The sequence below is a fragment of the Palaemon carinicauda genome, chromosome 4 (assembly GCF_036898095.1).
Source record: "Palaemon carinicauda isolate YSFRI2023 chromosome 4, ASM3689809v2, whole genome shotgun sequence".
In the NCBI taxonomy this organism is placed as follows: Eukaryota; Metazoa; Arthropoda; class Malacostraca; order Decapoda; family Palaemonidae; genus Palaemon; species Palaemon carinicauda.
Window position 1 is genome coordinate 30870717 of NC_090728.1, and position 27807 is coordinate 30898523.

General features: G+C 48.7%; 1 protein-coding gene across 1 annotated transcript in view; it reads left to right on the plus strand.

Moving 5' to 3' along the window:
* The window catches only part of LOC137639855 (tax1-binding protein 3 homolog), a 123307-nt gene that overhangs the window by 86625 nt on the left and 8875 nt on the right, over positions 1 to 27807 (plus strand). Inside the window, exon 3 of the mRNA XM_068372115.1 lies at positions 7206 to 7301. Within this exon, the coding sequence (XP_068228216.1) occupies positions 7206 to 7301 (96 nt within the window). The remainder of the gene's footprint in view (positions 1 to 7205; positions 7302 to 27807) is intronic.

A 27807-nucleotide genomic window follows, 5' to 3' on the forward strand; every position in this document is an offset into this window, starting at 1 on the left:
CTCTCCGTCTCCTTCGCAGAGGAGCGGGCAACAAGCCCCCAGTGTTATAGTTAGCCATAGTGTTCTCCCCGGTGAACCCAGTGTGAGGGAGCAACCAAGGGCTGGCCCCTCTGGAGAGAACGAAAGGGCCGCTAGTGCTTCGCGGGAATCGGGCCACGTGGCAGGGGATCACGCTTCCTCAGAAGACCCAGTGTGGGGCAGTGTTGCTATTTCGGAGTCCACCCCGCCCTCGTGGGCTGGTGCGTCGGGTTCTTCCCCTCCAGAGGACAACCACGCTAGAGTTCGCTGCCCGAGTAGCGATGCCTTCGGGTGGAAATTGCCGAAGACTCCGGGGAGGTCACCGCTAAGGATGGACGTGTCCCTGGGCCCCTGGCCTCCTAGCAGGGATAGAGTAGACACAGTGCCCTCGATCTCTACAGCAGTTCCCGAGGACTTCCTTCAACATCCTGTCTCGGACGATCGACGGCGAAGAGCTTCCCCCGCGCATCACTCGAGCAGCCGTTACGCGAGGAACGTGGCGCCCTCGGACTCTTCGGAGGCAGATTCATCCTCCGGAGGAGAACTCAGGGAGAAACGACACCGGAAGAGAGAGCGGGCCGAAAGCGATCGTTCCCGCTCCAGGTCGAGGTCGCGGCACAGCAGGAAGCGCCCCCGCTCTCACTCCCGTAAGTACAGGAGGGATGTCTCTCCCGGCGGCGAATGGGTCTACGTCCCTTCAGGAGAGTCCAGAAGGCACCGCTCTCCAGACTCTTGGTCCAGTGAACGAGCCTCTAGGTTGTCGCTACCTACGCACAGCCTAGAACCGCTCGACCTGCCACGCAGGAAGGACCTCGCTCTTAGGCACAAGTCCTCGAGGCCTCCGGTTCACCCCGCCCAGCGGGGGGGAAACGCGCTTCCGAGAAGGCAGCCCGACCGAACCAGCCCAGCTGGGGCGGTCGCCGAGCAGGAAGGACCGGTTCCCGTGGTCGGGTCATCCCACCGGGACCGTGTCCTCCTCTTCCAGAGCCTTGGGGCAGTCGAAGGCCCTCCTGGAGCCGGTGACTCCCGCCCTACGGCGAGACCCACCCGCGTACGGAACGCCCTACGGTTACGGGTCGACCTCCCTGGAACCGAGAGGAGAGCGACCTGTCTACCGTCCAAGCACGGCGCCCCCACGCCAAGCCGAGGCCTCGGCCGACGGAGGCGAGGCTTCCCCGTCGGAGGACTCCGCCTACAGAAGGGTGGTAGGTCTCATCAGGAGGCTCCATGGAATTCCAGAACCCTCGGCGCCTAAGGTGAATGCCTGGAGGTCGAGCCTCCTGAGATATACTCACTGTGACGCCCTGCCGAAGTCCTCCCTGGCCCTTCCTCTCGCCCCAGACCTAGTACTGGGACAAGAATACATTGATAACTTGGTGGCCAGCAGTGCGGAGGCCCCCAAGTCCCAGAGTGCCTCAAAACTCCTCCAAGGTCTTAAACCACAGGGCAAGGTTTATATTCCGGAAGGACGGCGCCCAGGTGCCTGTAGGGTGGACCCAGCCTAGGACATCCTGGGACAAGGCGGCTCGGACGAAAGGGCCTCTTCAGCCCCTGTGTCCTTCTCACCCACTGAAGCCGCCATGATGGAGGAGATGTCAAGAGATCTTGTGAACGTCTCCTCATGGCTGGACTGGTGGGCCTCCACGTTGGTGAATGTACGAGCCTCCACAGACCCCGACGATCCTGAGCAACAAGGTCTCCTGACGGACCTTCTCACCTCCGGGGGGAAAGCCCTCAAGTTTATGGCTTACCAGGCACTCTCCTTGACGGCCAACTGGGTCCTTAGAAAACGGGGCACAGTGCTTTCTAAGTTGGCAAGGAAAATCCCGGACAGAGAGGCCCGAGTGGTTCGTAGCCTACCCCTAGGAGGTGAGTCGCTGTTTCCGTTGAAGGAGCTAGAAGTGCTAATGGAGAAGGTGTCCAAGAGGAGAGAGACCAACGCCCCCAGACAAACATCCTCCAGGAGGCCTCCTTACAGGAGATCAGTCTCGGATAGTGCCGTGACTCCTCAGGGCACCCCCAGCTCTTCGAGGAGGGACGCCCCCTCCTCCTCCTGGACAACAACCCCTCAGCCCTCCCGCAGGGGAGCTCCAGCTTCTGCCAGCTCCTTCAGGTCAGGTTACTCCGCCTCGAAGAGGGGCAGATCAGGCCGCCCCTCTAGGAGAAGGTAGAGGGAGAGGCCCCCTACTCCCGCCCAAGCCTCGGGTTGGGGGATGCCTCAGACCTCATTGGCAAGCATGGAAAACGCATGGGGCGGATGCTTGGACGGTGTCCGTCCTGAAAGAAGGCTACAGGGTCCCCTTCATAGCGGATCCACCCCCTCTTATTCCAGCCACCCAGACAGAATGGTTGGCTCCCAGGGACCCGTTGAAAAGGGCCACCCTGCAAAAAGAAGTTTCCTCCATGTTAGAGAAGGGAGCCATGGAAGAAGTCCTTCTCCCAGGGCCAGGCTTCTACAGCCGCCTGTTCCTGGTGGAGAAAGCAACGGGGGGGGTGGAGACCAGTGATAGACCTGTCGGCCCTCAACAAGTTCGTCAAGAAGACGAACTTCAAGATGGACACCCCAAAATCCGTCCTGATGTCCTTGAGGGAGAAGGATTTTATGATGACGATCGACCTCAAAGACGCGTACTTCCAGATCCCAGTCCACCCGTCGAGTCGGAAGTTCCTCCGGGTAAAATGGGGCTCCCAGATCCTGCAGTTCAGGACCCTCTGCTTCGGCCTGTCGACGGCCCCTCAAGTGTTCACGAGGGTCTTCGCGACGGTCTCAGTATGGGCTCACGAACGAGGTATCCGTCTCATCAGATACCTGGACGACTGGTTGCTCCTTTCCAGCTCAAAGGCCCTCTTGGAAGAGCAAGGGAAGGACCTCCTCCAATTCTGCAGGAGTCTGGGAATCATTATCAACCTGGAAAAATTGAACCTAACTCCATCCAACAGAATGGGGTACTTGGGTATGACGTTGGACACCGTGCAGGGGAAGGCCTTCCCCTCGGAAGACAGGATACAGAACCTCATCAATATCATTCAGCCGTTCCTGTCGGAGCTTTCCAGGAGGGCGAAAGACTGGCAGAGGCTGATAGGTCACCTGGTCTCATTAGAGAAACTGGTTCCCCAAGGGAAGATACGGCACAGACCCGTACAATGGAACCTCAAGGTCCTATGGTCCCAGACAGGCTCTCAGAAAGCGTTGATTCCGGTCCTTCCGGACACGAGAGCAGCCTTAGAATGGTGGCGATGCCAGTCGAACTCCCTCAAGGGGATGCCCCTCGGGTCCTGTCCCCCCCGAGTTTCTCCTGTTCACAGACGCCTCCAGCCTAGGGTGGGGAGCCCACCTGCGGGAGGAAACAGCAAGCGGTACCTGGTCGGAGACCGAAAGGCATCTCCACATCAACGTCCTGGAGCTAAAAGCAGTACAGAAGGCATGTCTGCACTTTGCAAGTCGGTTGAAGGGAAACACCGTGGCCCTAATGTGCGACAACGCCACGGTGGTAGCCTACATAAAGAAGCAAGGTGGCATGAAGTCGAAAGAACTGTGCGACCTCACCATAAACATCCCGCATTGGGCGGACGAGCACCAGGTGATACTTCTAGCAAGGTTCATCCCCGGGAAAAGAAACGTGCTAGCCGACGGCCTCAGCAGAATGGGTCAAATAGTAGGGACGGAGTGGTCCCTACACCCGGAAGTGGCCAGACTCATCCTTCAACGCTGGGGCTCCCCGGTGATGGACCTCTTCGCAACAAAGCTCAACGCCAAGCTACCGGTCTATTGCTCCCCGGTACCAGACGAAGGAGCAGCGCTAGAAGACGCCTTCCAGCACAAGTGGGACAACCTGGACGTATATGCCTTTCCCCCTTCACGCTGTTAAGGCAGGTGCTCAACATAGTAAGAGCCTCCCAAAACCTAAGGATGACTTTGGTAGCGCCCTGGTGGCCGGAGCGAGAGTGGTTCGCGGATCTAAAAGACCTGGCAAGCCATCCGCCTTGGCCTCTGCCCCCCAGGCCAGATCTGCTGAGTCAGCTTCACTTCCTCAAGTTCCACGACAACCCTCTCTCTCTTCGCCTTCACGCCTGGAGACTATCGAGCGGCTCCTGAAGAAGGAGGGGTACTCCTCCTCCACAGCTAAGAGGATGTCCCTATACCTAAGAAAATCCTCTACCGTGGTCTACCAGGCGAAGTGGGCCGCCTTTACGAAGTGGTGCGCGGCAAAACACATAAGACCTCTTAAAGCCTCGGTCCCTGACATAGCTGACTTTCTCGTGTACCTTAGGGATAAAATAGGGATGTCAATCCCAGCTATTAAAGGAGTACGAGCAGCCTTAGGCCAAGTCTTTCTCCTGAAAGGCATCGACCTGGGGACCTCGAGACACATAGCGATGCTGATTAGAAGTTTCGAGCAGTCCTGTCCTCCTCAAGCCAGGAGAGTGCCCAGATGGGACCTGGCCAAGGTTCTGAAAATGCTGTGTCGTCCTCCCTTTGAACCCCTCAAAGATATTGGGGACAAAGACCTCACCCTCAAGACAGTCTTCTTGCTAGCCTTGGCTTCAGCTAAGAGAGTAGGTGAGATCCATGGTCTGTCCTACGACGTGGCACACTCCAAAGTGTGGAGGGAGGTATCCTTCAAGTTCGTACCCTCCTTTGTAGCAGACTCAGAACCCAGCAGTCTGGGACCCGAGGTTTGAAGGTTTCTCAATTCCGGCCATCCCCAAGACGGGCAATACGGAAGACCTGAAGTTATGCCCAGTCAGGACGCTCAGGAAGTACCTGGAAAGGACGGCTCATCTCCGCCCAGGTACCAAGAACCTCTTCGTCTCCTCAGGTGTTAATAAGAAGCAAGTCTCCAAGAACACTATTTCCTTCTGGCTGAGACAAGTCATCACTAGGACTTATGATGAGGACAAGGTGGCAGTACCAGGCACTCCCCGCCCCCATGACATCAGAGGCCTGAGCACTTCCTTGGCCTTTGAGAGAAACATGGCAGTGGGGCAGATCCTACAGGCCGGCACTTGGTCGCACCAGTCGACCTTCACTGCCCATTATCTCAAAGACTATTCAAGAAAGTCTTTGGATGGATTCTCCATTGGGACAGTCATCGCCGCCCTTCAAGCTGTGTAGCGGCAGGCTAGAAGACGTCCCCAACGGTGAATAGACTCGTCCCTACTTCTTCAGGAGAAGATTCAGTAGAGAAGATGTTAAGAGGTGAGTCTTAAAATATAAGCGTAAGGTTTCCGCAGTTACCCTCTATCCGCTCTCTGTACCCCCGCATTCCTTAGCCCTCCAGGCACTATGTGCCAGACCAAGTGGCAGAATGGCTCTCCCGCCTCCTAAGGTGTAAGTCTCCTATAGAAAGTAGTTCTCACTGAGTATATTGTGTCGGAACAAATCAAAAATTTTAAACAATTTTTATTTTTCCTAACATACTCACCGAGAACTACTTTCGGGTAATGGCCCTCCCGTCCGTCCCCGAGTGCCATTCTTCCATTGCCGAGTTGGGCTAAACGTCGAACTTAATGAGGATGCTGACCCGGGAAGGCAGTGACCTGCCCTAATCCTACCCTCAGGGCGTATCCTGGCGGCGGGGGTAGAAACTATATGGAGCGAGATAGGGGGGTAACGCGGGAAAATCTTGGTCGAGATTGAGAGGTCAAGTGACTCTCCTATAGAAAGTAGTTCTCGGTGAGTATGTTAGGAAAAATAAAAATTGTTTAAAATTTTTGATATATATATATATATATATATATATATATATATATATATATATATATATGTATGTATATTTATATATTTATATATATATATATATATTTATATATTTATATATATATATTTATATATTTATATATATATATATATATATTTATATATATATATATATTTATATATTTATATATTTATATATATACATATATATATATTTATATATATATATATATATATATATATATATATATATATATTTATATATATATATATATATATATATATATATATATATATATATATATATTTATATATATATATATATATATATATATATATTTATATATATATATATATATTTATATATATATATATATATATATATATATATATATATATATATTTATATATATATATATATATATATATATATATATATATTTATATATATATATATATATATATATATATATATATATTTATATATATATATATATATATATATATATATATTTATATATATATATATATATATATATTTATATATATATATATATATATATATATATATATATACATACATACATATATATACATATACATACATATACATACATATATATATACATATATATATATATATATATATATATATATATATATATACATATATATATATATATATATATATATATATATATATATATACATATATATATATATATATATATATATATATATATATATATATATATATACATATATATATATATATATATATACATATACATATATATATATATATATATATACATATATATACATATATATACATATATATATATATATACATATACATATATATATATATATATATATATATATATATATATATATATATATATATATATATATATATATATATATATATATATATACAACTGCCAGGTAAGTTCTATTCATAAAAATGGAGTTTTTATGATAAAACAAAGTTTTATGAATACTTACCTGGCAGCTATATATATATTTTAAGTCCCACCCTCCTCCCCTCAGGACAGGTGGGGCAAAGTTGATCTGAGGAACATAAAACGGAAATGATTCCACGTACCATCCTTTAAGGGGTGTTAACCACCTAACCGCACAACTACCACAAGGCGGTTGCCGCGAATTTTGAAAAATTCTGCCGGATGTCAGAGACTATAGCTATATATATATAAATGCCAGGTAAGTATTCATAAAACTTTTTTTTATCATAAAAACTCAATTTTTCAAGTCTTTTTCGTCTTCGTTTATTTTGACTGAGGCATTGAATGACATTACGCCATATTATGTATAGTGTATGGCATAAGGATTTCCCTCATTGACTTATTAATGAGTTTTGTATTTACAGAATAGAGATTGTAATTCAGTTAATCAGAATTGATTTATAATTTTATGTTTCAAAACAATGTGCTAATCTTATTGAAATAGAAATGATATTATTCAGGTATTACGCTGTGGCTTTAAGATTGGTGGAGGAATCGACCAAGATTACATGAAGAGTCCTCAAGGATACACAGATAATGGAATTTATTGTACTGAGGTTAGTGATTACTATTTTGTCTCAATAAGAATTACTGAACAGCTGCATCAAAGACACTTTTTTTTTTCGAGGGTTGTCCTCAGGACTGGACCATCAGGTACCCAAAACTGATTTAAGTACAGTATTATATTGCAAATTTTACCTAAATTACTTGTTCCCATACTAACAAACCTTACGTTATTTATGTGGATATACTTTTGGCAGAGCTGGAAGGTAGCCATTAAACTAATAGTGCGAGGTGGCAACCCTACCTAACCACTGTAGTGGATAGGCAGGGGGTGGCTGGGTGTACACATCCACCTATATCTACTCACACATCGGTAAACTATGTCATTTTTTTCTTTTGGCTTGTAGAGAGGCGACTTCTCTTTCTCCTCCTTAAGGCTTAGTCGTTGACACCGCTTATGCTCATTGATTTTTCTCTTTCAGGTGTGACTGTGCTTCTTTCTTGATTCTCCTATGCGAACCTGTCCTGGTCGTGAGGGTGCCCATTGTGGCACCTTCATGTTGTCAGTTGAGACCGACCCCCATTCCTTGTGTCCAACCTGTCGGGGGGACGTTATTGTGACCAGGGCGCGCCCTCTGATGAGTGTAGGGAGTGGCCTGCTTCCCAGTGGGAGAAATTTTGGCAATGCAAGAAGAAGGTTAAGCGTGATCTTTCTTCCCCGGTGGCGAAGAGACCGCAAGCCTCTTCTCTGTACATCCCTAAATCTCTTCACGAAGCACCTCCTCGCTTGTCTTCCTCCTGGAGGACGATCGAGTAGGAACGTAGACCGTATAACTCTATGGCAACCTCGGGGGTACTGGGGACGTTGTTGCTTCCCCTAGTGGAGTACTTTCTCCAGCCGCCGGGGAACCATTTTCCCTTGCAGATATGTTACAGACGTGGCCGTCTCTGCGGGTTTCTGCGCCCCCTTCAAAGGAAGCCCTGCTGCAACTCCTTCAGCATGGCACTAGGAAGGATCCTTCACCAGAGCCTTCAACATCTTTTGCTCTAGACGTGTGCAAGGCCCATCTTTTGCCCTCTCCTGGCCCTTCCTTGCGTGAACTAGGTGATCGCTCACGTGTACCCCTCCAACGGCCTCCTGTTGACGACGAATCCGCTCCCCATCCTGGGACATCGTCGTCTTCTAACCTACATGTCCTCACTCTGCAATAAATGCATCCCTTCTCACAAGGGTCCCTGTGTTAGCGAGCAATATGTCTCAACACACACACACATCTGGGCACGCACGTCGATTAACTCGCCATGTGGATTAACTCCCTTGTCACCAATAGATAACTCCACCTCTCCTGAGCCTGTTGTGGTAGCACGCTACCCCCACGACATCACTGATCCTCACTCAGCTTGTTAGGGGTATGGAACAGGTGGGTTACTGTGCGCATACCTCTTCCCAGCAATTTTCCAAACTTCACAGCTTTACCTACTGCAGAGTGGTGGATTTTGTCAGATGAGAATCCTTTATAGTCATTGACCACTTCTGGCCACAGTTTCTTCTAGCTTGCATTCAAGCCAGAGTATCCCGCTTACACACACATCAGTGATTTGACGTCACTTTTTTATTGCAGGCAGGACTTTAAGGGAGATAGGTGATGGGGGTTCAAGTATAAGTAGAGAGCTCAAGGTTTGTATAGTTAGGAAAAAATAAACAAAATACTTTCAAATTTGTCATTTGTTCCAAGTTTCACTCTTCATCTCCATTATAGCCTTCTGAATATTTTGGAGACACGTTTCAAGGGTCTACTCACGCAAGTATTCCTTCAGCAAGAAGTTATCATCAGAGTCCATAGCCTCGACCAGGTGTTGTAGGGAGTTTTGTATATAGACCACCTTAAAATAACAAGTAACGCCTTGATCCAGGAGTAAGAATTAGATTTACACGTCTTCCTACAACAGGTTGAGTGAGTGACCTCTCCAGCATTGTCCGTGTCAATTTTGTAAAATAAATCTTGACTTCAGGGTTGAAGTACTGGTGAAACGATACTGATGTCAGTAGTTTCTTAATCCTTGCCTTCTGGTTCGTAATACAGTGCAATGGCAGCAGATTCTTATTTCTGTTTGTTCCGACGTAGATACAAACGCTCCGCTATTTATAGGGTATACTTTTGGCGCAGCTGAAAGACGAGCCATGATAATTTTAGTGAGGGATAACTACCCCATCCGCTAGTTAGCGGGTAGGGGGTGGGGTAGACTGGCTACCCTGCTCACTCAAACCTCTCGGCTGAGTAACCACCTTACTCCATGGCTCAGTAGAGGATGGACATGCTGCCCTTCTCTCCCGCAAAGAGTTGCCTTGATTTTATTTTTTTGTTCTTGTGTGTTTTCATTTATCTTACATATATATGAGTGTATATATGTATAAATGGAAATACACGTTGTTAGATACTTGTAACTTTAATTGCTGTTGACAGCGTATCCAACTGCTTCTGCCGTAAGGGAGTTGTCATTGCCGCCCTACCCCTGCGACTGATGGTCGGCAGGTTCTCAACACTGCCGTGTGTTTGTTTCATTACTGAATTAAAGTGCATAACAGTTCAGCTCCCTTTCGAGGAATTATCTTACAAGGAAGGTGATTTATTCCCCGGATAGTGTATTTTGTGCAACGGAGCATGAATTGTAATTGATCACAACTTCCTTTTTTCACAGAGACGTAGAACACAAGCCCGAGTGCTACAGCTACCATGTTCGTTATCCTGCACTCCATGTGGTAGCTCGTTACGAGGTAGCATTCGCTGTCAACCTTCAACTTGATGTTCCTCCTTCGAGGGGAACTTCTCTAGAGAGAGAGAGTGATTATTTTTTTACGCCTATGCTTTTTTCCCATAGAGCTGGAAGAAAGCTTTACTTAGGCTATGTCCTCTTGCAGGAGGACTTCTCTATCGTTCGCGAGACAGATTTTTACACCTACGCTTTTTTCCCATAGAGCTGGGAGAAAGCTTGCCTTAGGCGATGTCCTCCTTCGGGAGGAATTCTCTCTCGTTCGCGAGAGAGAGTTTCTTACGCCTACACTTTTTTCCCATAGAGCTGGGAGAAAGCTTGTCTTAGACGATGTCCTTCTTCGGGAGGACTTCTCTCATTCGCGAGAGAGATATTATTAAGCCTACGCTTTTTTCTCATAGAGCTGGGAGAAAGCTTGTCTTTGGCTATGTCCTCCTTCGGGAGGACTTCTCCCTCGTTCGCAAGAGAGATATTTTACGCCTACGCTTTATTCCCATAGAGCTGGGAGAAAGCTTGTCTTAGGCGATCACCTTCGGGAGAACTTCCCTCTCGTTCGCGAGAAATAACTTGTAGGAGTTTGCTGATCCACCAGGGGCGGTGGCAGAGCTTTCTCCGAAGCAGGTTATTCCTTCGGGGGAACGGGTCTCTCGTTCTCGAGAGAAGCCTGCCTCTGGGCATTGGCGGTCCCCCGTTACACTTATGGTTCTCCTTCAGGGGCGGAGCGAGAGCGACATTCTCCTTCTGGAGAACAAACCTCTTATGCGGAGGTGTTATCTTTGAACCTGCTAGTTCTCCTTGATCCTTTGGCGGTCTCATTACGATCACCATTTGGGCTGGAGTGATTGTTGAGCCTTAGGGCTCTCGTCATGTTGATCCTGCGGGTTCTCATGACAGTAGGAGTCCTTCGGGAGCGAAGACTCCGCTCGAAACCTTTGGGTTTCAGTTACACTGAACCTTCGGGCTTTCGTAACGATGGCAACGTTGAGCCTCCGGGAACTTGTGCCATCAATCACGCTGACCTTTTGGGGTCTTGTGACAGAGGAACCTCGGTTCCTCGTTACGTTGATCATTAGGTGTCTCGTAACATTAGTTATGCAGAACCCTTGGGCTCTCGTAACTTCAGTCACCCAGACACTTTGGTGTTTTGTGATAGGGAAACTTTGGTTTCTCGTTGCGCTGACCCTTCGGGGTCTCGTAACATTAGTTATGCTGACCCCTTTGGCTCTCGTAACTTTAGTCACTCGGACACTTCGGTGTTTTGTGACAGGGAAGCTTCGATTTCCCGTTTCGCTGATCCTTCGGGGTCTCGTAACATTAGTTACGCTGAACTCTTGGGCTCTCGTAACTTTAGTCACTCTGACACTTCATTGTTTTGTAACAGGGAAACTTCGATTTTTGTTACGCTGACCCTTCTGGGTCTCATAACATTAGTTACGTTGAACCCTTGGGCTCTCGTAACGTTAGTCACTGACACTTCGGTGTTTTGTGACAGGGAAACTTCGGTTTCTCGTTATGCTGACCCTTCGGGGTCTCGTAACATTAGTTACGCAGAACCCTTGGGCTCTTGTAACTATAGTCACTCCGACACTTTGGTGTTTAGTGACAGGGAAACTTCGGTTTCTCGTTGCGCTGACCCTTTGGGGTCTCACAACACAGACTACGTTAGGCCTATGGTCTCTCGTGCCCTTATTCACGCTGATCCTTCGGGGTCTCGTGATTTGCCCTGACCCTTCGGGGATCTCACAATGCAGTTCACGCTGAACCTTTGGGTTCTCGTAATCATAGCCTTAATTATATGACAGAGTGTGCGGACTCTCGTTGTGTTGACCGTTCGCGCTCACACAACACAGGCTATTGTGAGCCTTCGGGTAAACGTAGTAGTGAGAGTACTCTCGCCCCACTGAGAGCTCTTGCACGCAAATTGGCGCGCACGGACGATCGGGCGCGCACAACCGGTTTGGCGCGCATGACCAATTTGGCGCGCATTACCAATTTGGCGCGCATGACCAATTTGGCGCGCACGACCAAATTGGCGCGCACGACCAGATTGCCGTGCACGACCAGATTGCCGTGCACGGCCAATGTGGCGCGCAGGTCCATTTGGCGCTCTCAACCGATGTGGCGCGCGCGCACGACCATATTGGCGCGCACGCACGAACAACTAGGCGCACGCAATCAGTTGAAGTGCGCGAACAGCTCTTATGACAGAGTTTTTCGGACTCTCGTTGCGCGAAGTGTTCACGAGTGCACAAGAGGTTTACTGTCATGACAGAGTTTTCGAACTCGTCCCGTGAATTGTTTGCGCGCGCCCATCATCATCAAGAGTTTTACTCTGATGCCAGAGGGATACCTGCTGCCTAAGGGTTTACGAATCTCTACAGGTAACTATGACTCAGTTCCTTTGGGTCCTGGTCACGTAAGACGATTCCTGAAAATTTCATCAGGAATCAGCGACAGAGTTCCTGCGGGTTCTCGGCACAACATCCCTTAAGATCGTGAGAAAGGAATTCACAGATTCTGAACCCCTAGGTTCTCATCCGAATGTCTCGGGTTCCGCGATCCAGAGTTTTTCTGAAAACTCTATGGTCGACCTCTCCCCCCTACGGTATGGGTCTTCCAAAGGTGTGACTTGATACGTCACCCTATACTCCCAGCTGATTACTATATCAGCTAGTCTGGTTTCGCCACTACCGATCCTTTCGTTTTCGAATGAACCGCTGTCATCTTTCCTCCACCTTCCCACTTCGAGTGGTTTGGTTAGCAGACGGAAATGAGCGAGGAATTAAAAATTCTTTACATTCCAGTTCATTTCCCCTGGCAGGCCTTGCCTGATTTAGACGGTAGTTTCCTCATTAGAGAGAAAGCGTTCGATGGCAGCCCTTTCGGGTAAGCGGTCGATGGCAATTATGTCTGGCATTCCTGAAGCAAACCCCCACATACAAAACTTCACCCTTTTTGGGAGTCTCGTTCCTGAGAAGTTTTTACAGAACTTCAATGGGTGTTGTTAAAACTTCATGAAGGCCGTAGGCCGTCCCGAGCATGCACTCTAGCCAAGACAAAACCGCGAGGTTATTGTCTTAAACTCGGTTCTACCGTTTGATGGAGACAGCCTCCCCCGTCATTGTACCATGGGTATAACGACTTGCCTTTTACACGATAGGCTTCCTAGACTTTTTATTCTATCCTTACGTGGTTATTGTTTCGAACAATTAGTCCCGAAGGAACGTTGTCAGCTGACGTTAAAAGAACAATAGCAACAGCGTGGGCAACTTTTCATTACGTTTACGAACGTTTCAAACTCCGCCCACAGGTAACCAGACATCCGTTTCTGTGTAATGAACACTGGCTAGCCCCTCACATAAAGAGGAGGGGTAAACCAAAGGGGGAAATGATCGCCTCTATAACTGTATATTTTGTTTAAGAACATGTTCGCTCTCATTCAAGAAAATATTACAGTTAGTCAACGTTCAAAATTCTTTCGGCAATAATGTTGCGATTCGTCGCACATACATTATTCCCGCAACCAGATTTGTTGCAAACGTTTCCTGGAAGCAGAGAATGCGCATGCGCTAGCGCAAATGGACAAGTACATATATGCGTGCAAGCGATCTTTCTGCCAATAAGGACTATATACATCTTGCAATCAGAACTCCGTTCTATTAAGTTGTATATTTATATCCCTTACTGAAGTCAGGTTATTCAGTACATTACTTGGCTACTATCCTGTAACCAGACATACGGCATTTATGTTCTGCCTCCTTATAGGCACTTTTTTCCTTTCCCCCGATCGGAAGTCTGTCTCCTACAAAGGCTTTGGCCGGAAACTTCTCATAAGCATATCTGTTGCCTAGTAGGGAACATTTAATATAAATGCTAGGTTACCGATTGGAGACGGAGAAGTACGAACGTTTTTTTGTCCCAAGAAGGAGAAACCTCCGTTACGAACGTTTTCAATGTTCTCTAACTGAGTTCCGGACACGACTTTTATGTCGAACTACGCATGTATGCTTGTCATGCCCACCGTTCGGTGTTACTACTCCATAGTAGACTTATGCTCTTTATACATCTCAATCCTCTCTTGGGTTTGGTTGGATGCGTTCGGTGATTACCGTACAGTCTCTTGTCCGGAAAGCGATCTCTATAGAGATTCGCTATTACAGTGAACCCTCGTTTATCGCGGTAGATAGGTTCCAGACCCGACCGCGATAGGTGAAAATCCGCGAAGTAGTGACACCATATTTACCTACTTATTTAACATGTATATTCAGACTTTTAAAACCTTCCCTTGTACGTAGTACTGTTAACAAACTACCCTTTAATGTACAGAACACTTAATGCATGTACTACAGTACCCTAAACTAAAACAGGCACAAATATTAAAGGCGACTTTATATCATGCGTTTCCTAAACACGCTAAAAAGCACGATAAAAAATGGCAACCAATGTTTTGTTTACGTTTATCTCTGATCATAATGAAGAAACAAACGCATTTACACATCTGTGTATAGGTTAGTTTTTGCATCGATTATATTGATTATTCAGTAGAGTATGTTGATTTTGTTATTACCAATGTTTTACTTAATTTTTCTTAGGACTTCCAAATAAAATGTTTTTCTTTATGACGCAGCCTGAAACGACGGCGTCATAAAGTACGCTCAGTAAACAAACGAAGGCATTTAACGCGCATGATGAAAGTGATGAATAATATTACAGTAAAAGCTTTATAAAATATTTTATTACAAATATTTACCGTATCTATATAAAATCATACATACGTAGCAAAGCAGGAAAACAATTTACGAGAGAGAGAGAGAGAGAGAGAGAGAGAGTTGTTTTACATACGTAAATAAAAATTTAAAAAAAAAAACCCATTTCATATAAAGTAGATTACAAATATTTTACTTTATCATATTACAATAGTCTGTATAATACTGTAAAGTTCAGTACAGTAAGTTGTTGTTATAGTCGTGGCGATGAAATTCTCACAAAACAAAAACACGCCATTTGATTACAACAGCTGATTCATTCTCTCTCTCTCTCTCTCTCTCTCTCTCTCTCTCTCTCTCTCTCTCTCTCTCTCTCTCTCTCTCTTCGTGTTATACAATACTTACATTTAGATGAAGAAACTAAAATTAGTTTGCTTAGTGTCAATTAAATACGAAACGAAAAAATTATGCCGAGTCTACATCCATTTCAATCATAACTAAAAATACGGCATCCGATTTCATCAGCAAACCACTTTTTTTTGGGAAACATCATCTTATTCTAGAAAATTGCTACTCTTTAAATAGTTAATTGCACATTAAGAAAGCGTGTACTTTGTTTTTAAATTACGGGAGTGTTTTAAAAATCGTGTATTGTTGAATTCTTTTTGTTTTACTTTTGGCTGTGATTAGATCAGCTGACATCTAGCTGCCGCTCGAGAGTGTACGAATACACTATCAAAGTATCGTTTATACAATTTCTTAACTTATTCAAACCGTCTACAGTATACAGTTGATATTACATAAGCACCAATGTGTTATAACCTATCAAATTTTTTTTGTTTATTACATATAAACCCCCCTCTATCTCTCTCTCTCTCTCTCTCTCTCTCTCTACCTCTCTCTCTCTACCTCTCTCTCTCTCTCTCTCTCTCTCTCTCTCTCTCTCTCTCTCTCTCTCTCTACCTCTCTCTCTCTCTCTCTCTCTCTCTCTCTACCTCTCTCTCTCTCTCTTTCTCTCTCTCTCTCTCTCTCTCTCTCTCTCTCTCTCTCTCTCTGTGGGCTACTTTTCACTACCTCCCATTTCTTACCCCTCTCTATCTCTCTAACAAATGATATCTTTGTTGCTCCTCAAAGTTTCATTTATATTGAAAATCAATCATGATTCAATTTTCCTTACTTTCTCCAATCTCGCACCATCGGTCACATCGCGGTATTTTCAAAATTTCCGGAAAATCCGCGATATATGTATATATATGGGTTATGAAAAAAATCCGCGAAGTGGTGAATCCGTGATGGTCGAACCGCGAAGTAGCGAGGGCTCACTGTATATCATAAGCTGTACTGATTAACTGGTTTTCTGGTTGGTATCGGTCTTATTCGGCCAACCACACTGGTTTAGTGGCTGTTGGAGGGAGAACAGGATGTTCCCCTTCTTTGCAAGAACGTGCAATTAGTTATACGTCTCGATACCATCTCGAGATTTGTTTATTGCCATGCATTCCCCCCCCCTCACCGCTGGACAATCCGTGGATGATGGGTGGCAGACGAGAGCTTCTGCAAAGAGGCCTGTCTTCTCGTCTTCCCTCTGGATCTGATGCTCTCTTAAATGCATCAAAAGAGAGGGGGGGTGGCATATGCTGCACCATTCCAGCCTCGTCCGTTGGCCCGATTCAGAAAGGTACCAGCATTCAGAAAGAAGTGGGCTAAAGTGGCTTTTCCCCTTGCGGGTCGAACAGGGCTTTTGCCGCTACAGTGCCTGCCTCGGTGGCCACTGGAGCCGCTTCCGTGCCCTTGCCCAGTGTCTCTTTGGCTTCGTCCACGCATCGGATGCAGCCGTTGGCACACTTTAACTTTCCTCTGCCCTTGGCCTGTAAGTCACTGGCTCCATCCGTTCAGAGGAGGCAGCCGCTGGCTCGGCCCAGCAGCATGGTTCCCACACCTAAAGTCTCACCGGCTCCATTCAGGCAACGGATGCAGCCGCTGGCACAGCTGGGCAGTTACTCTCCACGGATTCCCCCGGGAGGGGGTAGACCCATGACGGCTACTTCCGCCTCGGCAGCTCCATCCGTGATGGAGGCAGCTGCTCCATCAAGCCGGCCGGATGTCAGGGATATGGCCGCCCCCACGGATCCATCCGTGATCGAGGATATAGCCAACACAGAGGATCAAGTGGTAGAGTGCTTATTGGATACTGGCGAATGTTCTCCCGATGAAGTGTCCTCCTACAGGAAGGTATTGGCACTGATCCGGCACCACCACAGGCTAGACGAACCCAAACCGTCATCAGAGCAGGCCTGGCTTTCAGGTTTGGGAAGGATGGTGGATAACCCAGTACAACAAAAACCATCCTTGACCCTACCTCTGGCCCTGGGCATGGACCACGTCGACCGGTTTGTCTCGGGGCACAAGAACTCCCTCAGAGCCCAGGGGTCCTTCAAGCTCCTGCCCGGACTGAGGACCCAGAAGAAGTTTTATGTGCCAGACGGATGGCCTGCGGGGCCTCGGATGTTGGAAGAAGCCGTCGCGACGCTAAGCCAGGGCAGTACGGATGACAGGAGCCTTACTGCCCCAGTGGTCTTCTCTCAGGCGGAGGCCGCTATGATGGAGGACACATCGCAGGACATCATAAATGTGACCTCCTGGCTGGACTAGTGGGCATGCACCCTAGCAGGTTTCCAGCTCTCCCACGATCTCTCAGTGCCGGAGGATCAGGCTCTTCTACAGGAACTCATACTTTTCAATATTAATCTTACCCGATGATCATGTAGCTGTCAACTCCGTTGCCCGACAGAAATCTAAGGTCGGGATACGCCAGCGATCGCTATACAGGTGGGGGTGTACACAACAGCGCCATCTGTGAGTAGGTACTCAAGTACTTCTTGTCAACAAGAACTCAATTTTTCCTCTGTCGTGCCACCGGCAAGACCTACTTGGATACGCTGTTGATTCTGGAGTTGTTGTTCACGATTTTGGTGATGTATTCACTCTAGAGTTTAGCCTTCGCTATTCAGGAAGCTTTATCATTAGCTTAGCAAGCTTTTGGAATTAATTTGGATTAATTGTTAATGAACTTTGCTAGATTTTGGAATCCCCCCTTGACTATTTCTACAATTCAAGATGTCTGACCAGTCTCAAGTCCCTAAGTACAGGCAGTGTAGTGTTAGGGCTTGTACTAGGCGTCTTCCGAAGGCCTCCATAGATCCTCACACCGTTTGTTCCAATTGTAGGGGTAAATCCTGTCAATTGGAAGATCGATGTGAGGAATGCGCTGGGCTTTCGGAATTCGATTTTAACGAATTCCTTAAAAATGCATGTAGGCTAGAGAAGGATAGAATCAGGAGGAGTTCTTCTCGCTCTGTGGATTTTTCCTCTCCCCATGCCCCTCAACCTTTTCCTTCCCCTGTAGTGGTGACTCCCGACCCTGCTACTTGTGCTCAGCCATCCATGGCGGATATGATGCGTGCCATTCAGGCTCTCGGTGACAGAGTGGAGTCATTGGCTAATGACCGTAATCAGCTTTTGGCAGATGTCAAAGAGCTGAAAGCGAAAAGTGCAGTGGGAAGTGTTGTCAGTGCTAGTGATGTGAAAAGTGTCAGTGTCAGTGTTGCTCATGAGGGTACATCTGTGCGTGCCAGTCGTCCTCCCAGTCCGGGACCTCTTGCAAGCTCCCAAGCCCAGGGGAGAAGCAATGTCGAAGGACCAAAGGGTTCGGCAGGCCTTGATCAGCGCACGGATGTATCCTCAGTGGTTGCGGACGTATCTGTCAGAGATCGTCCCATCCACAAACAGACGAATGAGCCCTACCATTCCTCGTCTGTGGAAGAAGTTTCCAGGAGGAAACGATGGACCAAGGTTTCACGACCGCTCAAGCGTAAGGTCCCTTCCGAGCGAGTCCAACGGCCCAGGTGTAGCCACTGGGTCAGTTCGGACTCGCCGCAGTCTTCCGATGACTGCACACCTCCCAAGAGAGGTAGAGTGGTTCCACAACAGGCTACTGCTCCGTCTGTTGCTGCTCCAACCACGGTAGACCCTAAGTGGTCCATGCTGCAGACTATGCAGTCTCAGCTTGCTGCGTTCATGCAAGAGTATCATGCTGAGAAGGTTGACACTGCACCTGTTAACCTACAACCCGCCGCGGTTGTGCGCTCAGCAGATACTGCGGCTGCCTGCTCCCACACTCCACCTGTGAGAGCTCCACCACCGATGCGCAGTCCACCCTGCCAGACGCATGTTCTTGCTGCACCATCCGTTGACATGCGTGAGCTACCGCATCAGCAGTGGGAAGGTGCTGTAGAGCTGCCGGGTTCTGACACTATGCGGCATGCTCCGCAACCCATGCGGCATGCTCCGCATCCCATACGGCATGCTCCGCAACCCACGGCAACCCCTCCCACGCACCAGCACTCTGCTTTTGTTGTTGCCAGCTCGCAGACTGACCAGCAGCGGCATGATGTTGGATCCGCAGCAGCTACGCATGCACCCGTACTGCCGGATTCAGCCGTTCAGCTTTCTGCTCTGCCTTTGCCACTTCCTACTCAGCTTTCGGATGATGGAGTATCAGATGACGAAGCTGCACATTTGGATGAACCGCACTCCGACTTTGAAGGGCCCAAGTCTACGCCTCCCTCCTTAGACTTTCGTAAAGTCCTTGCCTTGTTCAGGGACTTGTATCCAGAACAGTTTGTGTCTGCAACCCCTCGCTCTCCTCCCTCCGAGTTTGCTCTGGGCATGCAGTCTGCTGCTCCTGCCTTCACCAAGCTTGTTCTCGCACGCTCATCCAAGAGAGCTTTGAGGGTTATGGGAGAGTGGTTGCAGTCCAAGAAGCAACTGGGAAAGACTGCTTTCATCTTTCCGCCTACCAAGCTGGCTTCCAAGTCGAGCGTCTGGTATGCCACGGGAGAGGAACCCGGCTTGGGAGTTCCTGCCTCTGCCCAGGGCGACTTCTCAAGTCTGGTTGACTCTCCCCGCAGGCTGGCTATGAGACGATCGAAGATCTGCTGGTCCTTTTCTGACTTGGATCATCTGTTGAAGGGAGTCTTTCGTGCCTTCGAGATCTTCAACTTCCTCGATTGGTGTTTGGGAGCATTAAGCAGAAAGACTTCCCCTTCGGATAAGGACTCTGCCATGCTGATCATGTCTAGCATGGACAAAGCCATTCGGGATGGGTCTGGTGAACTTGCGGCTTCGTACGTGTCGGGAGTGCTTAAGAAGAGAGAACATCTTTGCTCCTTCTTGTCGGCTGGTATCACCCCTTGCCAGAAGTCGGAGTTGTTGTTTGCTCCTCTCTCCAAGTGTCTGTTTCCGGAGGAGCTGATCAAGGGGATGGCTGCCTCGCTTATCCAGAAGGATACCCATGATCTGATGGCATCTTCCGCACGTAAGGCTAAAACCTTACCTTCCGTGCCTAGACCCTTCCGTCCTGCAGCAGTAGACACACCTGCAACTAGGTTCATCCCGCCCTTTCGTGGCAGAACCTCCAGCAGAGGTACCCGTGCCGACAGTCACCGTAGCAAATCCAAGAAGGGTTCCAAGTCCGCAAAAGGCAGGATCTGACTGCCTTCCTCTCCAGACAGCAGTGGGAGCCAGACTCAAGACCTTCTGGCAAGCTTGGGAGAGCAGAGGTGCAGACGTTCAGTCTGTGAAGTGGCTAAAGGAGGGGTACAGAATTCCGTTCTGCCGCAGTCCCCCTCTAGCTACATCTCCCATCAACCTCTCTCCCAACTACAAGGAGAGGGACAAGAGGCTAGCGTTGCAACAAGAGGTGTCGCTCTTGCTACAAAAGGGAGCGGTAGTCATAGTCCGGGATCATCATTCCCCGGGCTTCTACAACCGTCTCTTCCTGGTAGCGAAGAAGACAGGAGGTTGGAGACCGGTGCTGGACGTCAGTGCTCTCAATGCTTTTGTCACCAAGCAGACGTTCACGATGGAGACGACGAAGTCGGTCCTAGCAGCGGTCAGGAAGGAGGACTGGATGGTCTCGTTAGACCTGAAAGACGCGTACTTTCACGTCCCCATCCATCCAGACTCCCAACCTTTCCTAAGGTTCGTCTTTGGAAAGGTTGTGTACCAGTTCCAAGCCCTGTGCTTTGGCCTAAGCACGGCACCTCTTGTGTTTACCAGACTGATGAGGAATATTGCCAAATTCCTTCACTTGGCAGACATCAGAGCCTCCCTCTATTTGGAGGACTGGCTTTTAAGAGCTCCGTCAAGTCGTCGCTGTCTGGAGAATCTCAGATGGACTATGGATCTGACCAAGGAATTGGGCCTCCTGGTCAATATAGAGAAGTCCCAGCTCGTCCCATCCCAGACCATTGTCTATCTAGGTATGGAGATTCAGAGTCGAGCTTTTCGGGCTTTTCCGTCGGCCCCAAGGATCAATCAAGCCCTAGAATGCATCCAGAGCATGCTGAGAAGGAACCGATGTTCAGTCAGGCAGTGGATGAGTCTAACAGGGACACTTTCATCGCTGGCCCAGTTCATCGAGTTAGGGAGACTCCACCTCCGCCCCCTTCAGTATCATCTAGCTGCTCACTGGAGAAAGGACATGACGCTAGAAGCGGTCTCAGTGCCTGTTTCCGAAGAGATGAGGTCTACTCTAACGTGGTGGAAGAACAGCATTCTTCTCAAGGAAGGTCTACCATTGGCTGTTCAGACCCCCGACCACCGTCTCTTCTCGGACGCATCGGACACGGGCTGGGGTGCGACACTGGACGGACAGGAATGCTCGGGCACGTGGAATCAGGAGCAAAGGACACTTCACATCAATTGCAAGGAGCTGTTGGCAGTTCATCTGGCCTTGATAAACTTCAAGTCTCTCCAGCTAAACAAGGTGGTGGAGGTGAACTCCGACAACACCACAGCCTTGGCTTACATCTCCTAGCAAGGAGGGACTCATTCGAGGAAGTTGTTCGAGATCGCAAGGGACCTCCTCATTTGGTCAAAAGATCGAAAGCTTTCGCTGGTAACGAGGTTCATTCAGGGCGATATGAATGTCATGGCAGATCGCCTCAGCCGGAAGGGTCAGGTCATCCCCACAGAGTGGACCCTTCACAAGAATGTTTGCAGCAGACTATGGGCCCTGTGGGGTCAGCCCACCATAGATCTATTCGCTACCTCGATGACCAAGAGGCTCCCAATGTATTGTTCTCCGATTCCAGACCCAGCAGCAGTTCACGTGGATGCCTTTCTGCTGGATTGGTCCCATCTAGACCTGTATGCGTTCCCGCCGTTCAAGATTGTCAACAGGGTACTTCAGAAGTTCGCCTCTCACGAAGGGACACGGTTGACGTTGGTTGCTCCCCTCTGGCCCGCGAGAGAATGGTTCACCGAGGTACTGCAATGGCTAGTGGACGTTCCCAGGACTCTTCCTCTAAGAGTGGACCTTCTGCGTCAACCTCACGTAAAGAAGGTACACCCAAACCTCCACGCTCTTCGTCTGACTGCCTTCAGACTATGGAAAGACTCTCAAGAGCTAGAGGCTTTTCGAAGGAGGCAGCCAGAGCGATTGCCAGAGCAAGGCGGACATCCACTCTCAGAGTCTATCAGTCTAAATGGGAAGTCTTCCGAAGCTGGTGCAAGGCGAATGCAGTTTCCTCAACCAGTACCACTGTAACACATATAGCTGACTTCCTGTTACATCTAAGGAACGTAAGATCCCTATCAGCTCCTACGATCAAGGGTTACAGGAGTATGTTGGCAGCGGTCTTCCGCCACAGAGGCTTGGATCTTTCCACCAACAAAGATCTACAGGACCTCCTTAGGTCTTTTGAGACCTCAAAGGAACGTCGGTTGTCCACACCAGGCTGGAACCTAGACGTGGTTTTAAGGTTCCTAATGTCATCAAGATTCGAACCGCTTCAATCAGCCTCTTTTAAGGATCTCACATTAAAGACTTTTCCTCGTTTGCTTAGCAACAGCTAAAAGAGTCAGTGAGATCCACGCCTTCAGCAGGAACATAGGTTTTTACATCTGAAACGGCTACATGTTCCTTGCAGCTCGGTTTTTTGGCTAAAAACGAGCTTCCTTCCCGTCCTTGGCCCAAGTCGTTCGAGATCCCAAGCCTGTCCAACTTGGTGGGGAACGAACTAGAGAGAGTACTTTGCCCAGTAAGAGCTCTTAAGTACTATTTAAGACGGTCAAAGCCATTACGAGGACAATCAGAAGCTTTATGGTGTTCTATCAAGAAGCCTACTCTACCGATGTCTAAGAACGCAGTTTCTTACTACATCAGGCTTCTGATTAGAGAAGCACATTCTCATCTGAAGGAAGAAGACCTTGCTTTGCTGAAGGTAAGGACACATGAAGTTAGAGCTGTCGCTACTTCAGTGGCCTTCAAACAGAACCGTTCTCTGCAGTGTGTTATGGATGCAACCTATTGGAGAAGCAAGTCAGTGTTCGCATCATTCTATCTCAAAGATGTCCAGTCTCTTTACGAGAACTGCTACACCCTGGGACCATTCGTAGCAGCGAGTGCAGTAGTAGGTGAGGGCTCAGCCACTACATTCCCATAATCCCATAACCTTTTTAATCTTTCTCTTGAATACTTTTTATTGTTGTTTTTTGGGTTGTACGGAAGGCTAAGAAGCCTTCCGCATCCTGGTTGATTTGGCGGGTGGTCAAATTCTTTCTTGAGAAGCGCCTAGATTAGAGGTTGTGATGAGGCCCTTTAGTATGGGTTGCAGCCCTTCATACTTCAGCACCTAGGAGTTGTTCAGCATCCTAAGAGGACTGCTAGGCTCAGTAAGGAAGACCTACTTAAAAAAGGCAGAGTAATAGTTCAAGTCGACTTCCTTACCAGGTACTTATTTATTTTATGTTTGTTATTTTGAATAACTGCTAAAATGAAATACGGGATACTTAGCTTCTTATGTTAACATGTATGCTGGTCTCCACCCACCACCCTGGGTGTGAATCAGCTACATGATCATCGGGTAAGATTAATATTGAAAAATGTTATTTTCATTAGTAAAATAAATTTTTGAATATACTTACCCGATGATCATGAATTTAAGGACCCTCCCTTCCTCCCCATAGAGAACCAGTGGACCGAGGAGAAAATTGAGTTCTTGTTGACAAGAAGTACTTGAGTACCTACTCACAGATGGCGCTGTTGTGTACACCCCCACCTGTATAGCGATCGCTGGCGTATCCCGACCTTAGATTTCTGTCAGGCAACGGAGTTGACAGCTACATGATCATCGGGTAAGTATATTCAAAAATTTATTTTACTAATGAAAATAACATGTTCGGGAGGCAAAGCCATGAAGTTCCTTACGTTCCAGTCCCTGACCTGGACGGCAAACAGGGTGTTAAGGAGGAGAGATACGGTTCTTAACAGGCTCCCCCGTAGACTCCCCGAACGTGAGGCGAAATTTCTGAGAAATGCTCCGGTGTAGGGTGAGACCCTGTTCCTCCTTCAGACAGTAGCAGAAACTATGGAGAGAGTGGGGAAACTTAAAGACTCGGCGGAGCCCAGACAGCCAACGGCAAGGCGCCCTCCCCATAAGAAACCATCTGTGGACGGGGCCTACCCACCTACGCTACCAGCTAGACAGGAGGCCTCCTCCCCTTCCTGGCATCAGTTCCCGCAGCCCTCCCACAGAAGTGGTGCCCCAACTCAGGCCTCCTTTAGGCAGAAATACGCCGGCTCGAGACGAGGCCGCTCAAACCGTCTCCCCAGAAGGAGATAGGAAGGGAGGCCCCCTACACCTTCCCATGCCACAGGTTGGGGGATGCCTCAAGCACTATTTGCAAGCATGGCGGGACAACGGTGCGGACCCGTGGTCCGTGACAGTCTTCAGAGAGGGATACAGGATTCCCTTCCTGACAGAGCCGCCCCCTCTTATTCCCGAACATCGGGCGGAGTGGCTGGCCCCCAAGGATCACAAGAAGAGAGCAGCCCTGCAGGAGGAAGTGTCAGCCATGTTGAACAAGGGAGCTCTGCAACCTGTCCAGGAATCGTCCCCGGGGTTCTACAGCAGGCTCTTCCTGGTAGAGAAAGCTACGGGAGGTTGGAGACCAGTCGTAGACCTCTCGGCCCGGAACAAGTTCATCAAGAAGACGTCCTTCAAGATGGACACACCAAAGTTGGTACTGGCAGCCTTGAGAGAAGGGGATTTCTTGATGTCCCTGGACCTCAATGACGCCTACTTTCAGATCCCAGTACACCCCTCCAGCAGGAAGTTCCTCAGGGTGAAGTGGGGATCCCAGTCTCTACAGTTCAGGACCCTCTGCTTCGGCCTGTCAACGGCCCCTCAGGTGTTCACCGTAGTATCAGCCTGGGCACAGAAGCAGGGTATCAGGCTGATCAGGTATCTCGATGACTGGTTGCTGCTTTCAGCCTCAGAGGCAGCCTTAAAGGAGCAGGGGGCAAAGATGTTACAATTCTGTAGAGAACTGGGGGTTACCATCAATTTAGAGAAGTCCCAGTTAGTCCCCACCACCAGGATGACGTACTTAGGGATGGTCCTGGACTCCCAATTAACAAGGGCATTCCCCTCTCAAGAGAGGCTGGACAATCTGGACCATGTTATACAACCATTCCTAACAAATGCACCAATGAGAGCCAAGGATTGGCAGAGACTTGTGGGCCACTTGGTCTCGCTGGAGAAGCTAGTTCCTCAGGGGAGGCTTAAGCTGAGGCCGGTCCAGTGGAATCTGAAGGACCTCTGGTCACCGGGAGACCCGCCTCAGGACGTAGTCAGGATGACTCCAGCCTCCAGGAACATGCTCCTCTGGTGGTCCGACAGGGAGAACACCCTAGGTGGGTTGCCATTCGCATCCGCTCCTCCGGAGATGTTGCTCTTCATGGACGCGTCAAAGGAGGGGTGGGGAGCCCATCTGCTCGAAGAGACAGCAGAGGGAAAGTGGTCCCCGGAGAAGAAGCTCCTCCACATAAACCTGTTTGAGCTCCTGGCGGTTCAAAAGGCCCTCGCAATATTCACCCATCGTCTAAAAGGAAACTCGATAGCCCTCATGTGCGACAACGTCACCGTGGTGGCCTACATAAAGAAACAAGGAGGATTGAGGTCAAGGGAGCTGTGCGATCTCACGTCTCAGATCCTGGAATGGGCTGAGAGGAAACACATCATTCTCACAGCCAGGTTCATTCCGGGGAAGAGAAACGTTCTAGCCGACGGCCTCAGCAGGGAAGGGCAAGTAGTGGGGTAAGTGGCCCAGAAGGTCCTCCAGTTGTGGGACTCACTGGTGATAGACCTATTCGCAACGAGGCTCAACACTCAGCTCCCCGAGTTCTGTTCTCCTGTGCCAGACCCGGCAGCAGCGTTCGAGGACGCCTTCCAACACTCGTGGGACGGACTCGACGCGTATGCCTTACCCCCCTTCGGGATTCTCAGGCAGGTGCTCAACAGGCTCAGACAATCAAGGGCTACAAGGATGACTTTGGTAGCGCCCTGGTGGCCGGAGAGGGAGTGGTTCGCGGATCTACAGGACCTGGCCACCTTGCCTCCGTGGCCCCTGCCAGTAAGGGAAGATCTGCTGCACCAGCCCCACTTTCGAAGGTTTCACGAAAAGCCTCAGTGCCTTCAGCTACACGCGTGGAGGTTATCGAGCGTCTATTAAGGAAAGAAGGATACTCGGAGAAGACAGCTTCGAGGATGTCAGGTATCTTCGGAAGTCCTTGAGCGTGGTGTACCAGGCCAAGTGGGCCACGGTTGTGAAGTGGTGTGCCACACAGAATCTGAGACCTCTGAATGCATCAGTCCACAAGATTGTAGACTTCCTGGTCCACCTGAAGGATGACCTGGGGGTCTCCATTCCAGCCATCAAGGGAGTCTGAGCGGCCCTGAGGCAGGTATTTCAACTCAGAGGCATCGACCTGGGGGCCTTTTGCCAGATTTCCATGCTCATCAGAAGTTTCGAGCAATCTTGTTACCCCCGCGCCTCCCGGGTCCCGCAGTAGGACGTAGCCAAGGTTCTCAAGCTTCTGACAAGGCTTCCCTTCGAACCCCTCAAGGATATCCTGGATAAAGACCTCACCCTCAAGACAGTGTTCTTACTAGCTCTAGCCTCAGCCAAACGTGTGAGTGAGCTCCACGGCTTGTCATTCGAGGTCTCGCACTCGAAAGGGTAGAAGGACCTGTCCTTTAAGTTTCTGCCTGAATTTGTGGCCAAAACTCAGAACCCAGCCATTGTAGACCCAAGATTCGAGGGGTTCTCAGTCCCAGTGATCCCTCACTCAGACAACCCGGAAGACTTGCTCCTGTGCCTAGTGAGAACAGTCAGGAAATACCTAAGCAGGACAGCCAGACTCCGGCCGGCCATCAAAAGTCTGTTTGTCTCCTCAGGCCCAGTAAAGAGGGCATTGTCTAAGAACACGATCTCCTTCTGGCTTCGGCAAGTCATCAAGAGAGCTTACGACAGTGAGGGGTCTGCGGTCCCTGGTACCCCGCGACCCCATGATATTATAGGTCTTAGCACTTCTTTGGCATTTGACAGCAACATGGCAGTAGGCCAAATCATGCGAGCAGGCACATGGTCCAGGCAGTCCACCTTTACGGCCCACTACCTGAAAGACTGTACGAGGAAGTCCCTGGACTCTTTCTCCATTGGACCAGTGATTTCCGCCATGCAACAAGTTTAAAGCTAAGAGCCCCGGGTAGCCCGAGGGAAGTAATTGCAAGCGACACAAGTTTCCTTCTTACTCCCCTTTCCTTGCTACCCTTTTTCCCTTTCCTTTCCTCCTCCCATGTGAGAGATGGATGTTGTGGAAGCCCATGTCCGGATTATGCATAAAGGTGAGTTATACAAACAGGTAGACTTCTGCGTGCTTCCCGCGACTCTCCTACCCTGTCCGTTGTGTCCTCTGGACCTAGCCTCCTATCTAGGTCCCGTGTCCTGGGATGGTAGTGGTGGGTCTTCCAGCCTGTAAGTCCACCCCCGCCTCCTAAAGTGTAAGTCTCCTAAGAAAGTAGTTCGAGGTAAGTACTCCGTGTTGGAACAAATCACAAATTTTAAGTAATTTGTATTTTTCGTAACAGTAATTCCCTCAAACTACTTTCGGGCGGGTTATTGCCCACCAATCCTGCCCCCGAGTGCCTTACAGGAGTTCGAAGTAATACTT